At 44.7% G+C, this 4,956-nt stretch overlaps 1 protein-coding gene across 9 annotated transcripts; it reads right to left on the bottom strand.

Moving 5' to 3' along the window:
- Positions 1-1,144: 1,144 nt before the first annotated feature.
- TCEAL1 (transcription elongation factor A like 1) lies at positions 1,145-3,469 on the bottom strand. 9 transcript variants are annotated; one of them, XR_010154678.1, is made up of 3 exons: positions 3,070-3,204; positions 2,287-2,600; positions 1,145-2,209 (listed from the first exon to the last, which is right to left on the bottom strand). XR_010154678.1 is itself a non-coding variant. In XM_063804025.1 (3 exons), exon 3 carries the CDS (start codon positions 2,175-2,177, stop codon positions 1,701-1,703), a length of 477 nt encoding a protein of 158 aa, XP_063660095.1. In that variant the 5' UTR covers positions 2,178-2,209; positions 2,533-2,600; positions 3,302-3,469; the 3' UTR covers positions 1,145-1,700. The 9 variants fall into 9 exon arrangements, 8 of the variants coding, with proteins under 8 accessions (XP_063660095.1, XP_063660098.1, XP_063660096.1 ...); XM_063804025.1 differs by lacking the exon at positions 3,070-3,204 and adding an exon at positions 3,302-3,469 and having other exon boundaries at positions 2,533-2,600; XM_063804028.1 differs by lacking the exon at positions 3,070-3,204 and adding an exon at positions 3,302-3,418 and having other exon boundaries at positions 2,521-2,600.
- Between the last annotated feature and the right edge of the window lie 1,487 nt (positions 3,470-4,956).

The raw sequence follows: 4,956 nt of genomic DNA, 5'->3' as shown, positions 1-4,956 counted from the left end.
AGCCCCTGAGAGAGAACTCATCTTAAGGCAAGTTAGACAATTAAAATGATAGTTATCCTTGGATATTTGGGAGGGAAGTTCCAATTCTGAGTACACAGCACGGTGTCTGGCTCAATAATTTTGTCTCCTAGCCCAGGACCTAGTGGAATCATGTTTGAGTCAGGTGGAGAAAAGGTGGACTCATGTTTGAGTCCAGTGGAGAAAAGGAAGGTCCTAAATGGAAAAAAAAAAAAAAAAAAAATGGAAAAACTATTTTACTAAGCATTTTTTTTTTTTTTTTTTTTGAGACGGAGTCTTGCTGTCTCCCAGGCTGGAATGCAGTGGCGCGATCTTGGCTCACTGCAAGCTCTGCCCCCCGGGTTCAAGCCATTCTCCTGCCTCAGCCTCCCGAGTGGCTGGGACTACAGGCGCCCGCCACCACACCCGGTTAATTTTTTTTTGTATTTTTAGTAGGGATGGGGTTTCACCGTGTTCCCCAGGATGGTCTCGATCTCCTGACCTCGTGATCTGCCCGCCTCGGCCTCCCAAAATGCTAGATTACAGGCGTGAGCCACCGCGCCCGGCCTTACTAAGCATTTTTTAAAGACATTGATGTCTAAGCAGCATTGAGATGGTAGCCTCCTAGCTAAGTGCAATATTAAAGCTGGAAGAAGGGCATTCATGTATCTGCAGGAGACACAATTCAGCTTGGGCCCACCAGGGACTCCAGAGCAATCAGTGAGGCTTTGTACCTTAAGCAGTCCAGCACGTCAGCAGGGATGAGAGCCAGTGGAAGGATCAGGACCCAGGAGAAGGAGCAGCTGTGCCTAGCAGATACGGTAGGTATCTGAGAGTACAGCAGGACATGAATAGAATGTGGCACTCACTTGGAATCTCACCGGAATTGTTTGTGAGCACAAGTGAGATCTCCTTTGGGTACCTTCCCTATGTCTGCAGGGAATCTATAGGGGTTGGGGTCCTGCCTGTGCAGGTGGAATAAAGACCCCGAACATAGCTCACACAACCTTTTTCTCATCTGGTCCCACAGTAGCACTGTAAAGCAAGTATTATTCCTATTTAAATGAGAACAAAATGACAATTAAATATAATCAATATCTGGCTAATATTTGTGCCTAAGAGATTCAGAAAAAAACATAGGATTCACTTTTTTAAAAGTTCTGACAAGTATTTATTAAGTGCCACATTGTCGTTATAAGCTGATTGACAGTTTTTTCAAAATTGTGTGATTTTTTCATTATATATTTTTGCAACACAAGTAAAACGTTTGTCCTGAAAAAATGAGAAATTCAGATAAAACAAAAATTTAAAAAATCACCTATTATCTTACCACACAACCACTGTTATGCCTTTGAAGTATATACTTTTAGCTTTTTCTTTGCATATTAATATATAAATATACATTTTTTTTACAAAAATGGGATACAATATATACCATTTGAAAATTGCTTTTTTCGTTTCACAATATATAATGTACATCTTTCATGCAAATGTGTAGGGCTCATGACTGAAAGAGGGAAACTTGTAGATTTTAGGGGGAAACCCCAACTTTAAGCGAGTTACATGCTAAACATCTAAAATAAAGCCTCACAAAAAGTTAAAATTCAGAATATGGGAAAAGGTATTAAGAAAATGCAAACAGAAAGTCCAGGTGGCAATGGCAATACTATTAGCAGGCAAAACAGAATTAAAGGCCGAACACATTAAATAGGATAAGGACGGCTCCGTTTTGCCTTCCAGTGCATTATCATCAGTTTGTTTCTTACTCTTTTCATCTCTTCTAGCTCATCTGCTGCCTGTATCATCTCCTCATTGCTTAAATTTCTGCCATGTATGTCCCCTCTAAATTGCGGGCGAGAACGAGCCAACCTTTCTTTAAAGCTTCCTTCTTCAAGCTTATGTTTTCCTACTCCACAAGGAGGCTGCTCCATGGGAGGGCGCCCCTCAAACAGGTCCTTCCTGGAAAGACCCTCCTGCGGAGGGCGCTCCTCCGAGAGGAGCATCTCAGGCAGGAGCTCAGGCAAGAGCTCTTCAGGAAAGAACTCCTCCTCCGAGGACTGCTCCTCCGAAGACTGCTCCTCGGGGGACTGCTTTTCGGGAGAGTGCTCCACCGGAGGCCTCTCCTCATCGGTCTTGGGCGCGCTCTGCGGCTCTTCATTTTCTTTGCGTGGTTTGTCCATGTTGGGAATTTTCTTCTTCAAGCACAGTTATTCTTAGGAGACAAGAAAGGCAGAATAGAGTCAGAATACTAAGCGGCTGGACTAACCCCCAGACCGTGGGTTCCAATACCTGCCTTTTCCTGATTCGGGGGCCAGGTCCTCAACCTTGCGCTTTCCCAGAGGCTCTCCGGCTCTCCCGACTCCGCCGCTTCCCGGTCGCCCCCTCCTTCCCGAAAGCCCACCATTTTCCCAGCAGGCTTTGCTACAGGCCTCGCCCGCAGTGACAGGGGCGGGACAGTGCGGCCTGCAGACTCCATGCCTTTCGGCGTCCACCCTCGCGCCCCAGTCCCGGTCCACTGCGTACCCCTTCCCTGACCTGGACCTTTCCGGGCCGTGTGCTCCTAGTCGTCCTCTCCTCGAGGTGCCCCGCTGTGACCAGCAGACCTGCACACAGACGCAAGACAGGGTAGGGGGCGGGGAGTGGGGAGGAGGGACGGACTGACTGACACCCCCCACCCCCCACTTTCTGGGCACCGGCCACTGCCTGCACGCCCCCCACCCCTCGGGTTCTCTTTTCGTCTCAGCCCCTGCGTCAAGCTTCGTCCTCCGTGCCCCCACCTCTCCACCCCGCAAAGCTTGCCATTTCTTTTCAGATGAGAAGTGGAAGCGAAGCATTCTTAGAAACTATTTCCAAATGTCTGTACCCCCCTCCCGGGGGACGGGGGAGGTACTCGCCTCCCCACCCCGCCCCAAAGACCACCATATTTTGCACAGAAATGTGGGCGCGGGGGGCGGGGCTGGAGCTTAGGGAAAGGCCTGGACTCCGCCATTCCCGATTCTGTCAACCCCCATTCCCCGGGTTACTAGGCAGCGCCGACACTCACACCGATTTAAGAGGGTAGAGGGAACTTACTTCTTCTGCTTTCCCTCTCGACCAAAGGGTAATAGGGAGATGGTGGACAGGCAAAAAAAAGACCGGGACGAGAGGGACTTGGGCACATAGAGGCTCCTGGTCACGTGAGGGACGCGCGTCACTGCCGAACTCAGATCCCCAGTTACCACTTTGATCTGCGGCCCTGCCGCAGCCACCTGCTAGTGCCTGCTAGTGTTCTCTGACCCGAGACACACCAGGCATTGTCACTCACCTCTCTTTGTATTTGCCTTTTCCTGGTTGCCAGAGACGGTCCGCATCTAGTCTCGGGTAGTATTGCCTCTTCCTCTGTGCTACTTCCCCTAGTACCACCTCTTTCTCCCCTCCTCCCTTCCTTAGCCACCAAGGCCCCTTATTCCCCCTGCAGTTCAGATCCTGCACTGACGTTTGACTGTTCACCTTCATAAATCAGTATTATATCCTTATATCCCAACACTCTCAGTTTTAATCCACATCCATATCTCCATCATGTCCATTTAGGCTCATTCAGCATGTTTCATCTCTTGTCACTTTCATGGGAGACAATCTTTCACTTTTTCTTGACATCACATTTTGTTTTTTTGAGCCCCCAGATCTAAATTGGTAATCATTCAGTTCGAGACCTGTAGAAAGAGTTGAGTTTGTAAAGTTTGTAGATCTAAAAAGAATGAATACGTTGATTTTCATAAATCAAATATGTATTTGTCCATCTAAGTACAAACAGTCCAGAACACTTATTATCTGAAATGGGATAGTCCTTGGTGGAGAGCTTGGCATTATTCTCTCTATGTGTGTATATATATACACGCATATATATGCGTGTATATATATACACGCATATATATGCATGTATACACACTGAATATATTATAAAATAATTTATATTTATATACATGTGTACATATATATAAATTATTCAGTAGTTATTCATAATAGAATAAATAGATTTTACTGGGACTCTCAATCCTTAACCAGCCACCTCTTGGTGCTTCTGGTTGAGGAAGTTTATATTAATTCACTAAATCAACAAATATTTGAGTTCTGGGACTGCTGGACCCCAAAAGATAGATGCAGCAGGGAGGGCATTCCATATTAAACTATGCAATAATTCTGTTGACCACATACTGAATAGCAGGACTACAATTATGCTAGCATTTTCAATTGTCATTGCAATATGTTTTTTTTTTTTTATCTAACAGTATTTTATGATCTTTAACCTTATGCCTGCCTCTCATCTACTCACATCAGCCTGGATGCTACTTTCTTATGCAGATGCTCTTTCCCCTACAGAGCATACTACTTCCCTTCCCTCTGTGTTTTACACTTTCAGGGTAGATGACCATCTGATCTGTGAGGATCCTGGGATTTTGTTTTAAAGCCAGGCTGTTTAGTAAGTTTCTGAACAGAAATTCATGTGAAATTTCCCCTTTTAAGAACTGTTTGTTGCTTTTCTCTGACATCTGATTAACTTTGTGTTGAGATAGCATTTAGACAAATATTAGTTTACCTTCATATCTTTTTTATAACTGTTTTACTTTCCAATTTCTCTGTGAGATGTGTCTTTAAAACCAAGTTTCACTATGCCTTCTTATTTTTTCATCAAGGGTTGGTTTCTCATTTGTATAGTTTCTTTCCTAGAGAAGTCCCATTTCATTCATTTCTATCCTTATTCTTCTTAAATCCTGTGATGGAGAACTCACTGCCTTATAAGATATCTCACTGAAATCTCAGAAAGTTCTAATCATTCAGAGTTTTAAAATTAATTAATTAATTGATTTTTGCTTCTGTTGAGTTAAAATCTGCCTCCCAGTAGTTTACACACATTGGTCCTGGCTCTGCCCTTTGGAGTGGTACAGAACAGGTATAAAATAATAAAAGTACCTTTCATCC

This window comes from Pan troglodytes, chromosome X, assembly GCF_028858775.2.
Source record: "Pan troglodytes isolate AG18354 chromosome X, NHGRI_mPanTro3-v2.0_pri, whole genome shotgun sequence".
NCBI classification, from domain to species: Eukaryota; Metazoa; Chordata; class Mammalia; order Primates; family Hominidae; genus Pan; species Pan troglodytes.
The sequence above is the reverse complement of the archived record's forward strand: the minus strand, read 5'-3'. Positions and strand labels throughout refer to the sequence as shown.

Bases quoted from the DNA above. Each gene is read 5' to 3' on its own strand.
- TCEAL1 (XM_063804025.1), bottom strand. From the start codon at position 2,177: ATGGACAAACCACGCAAAGAAAATGAAGAGCCGCAGAGCGCGCCCAAG.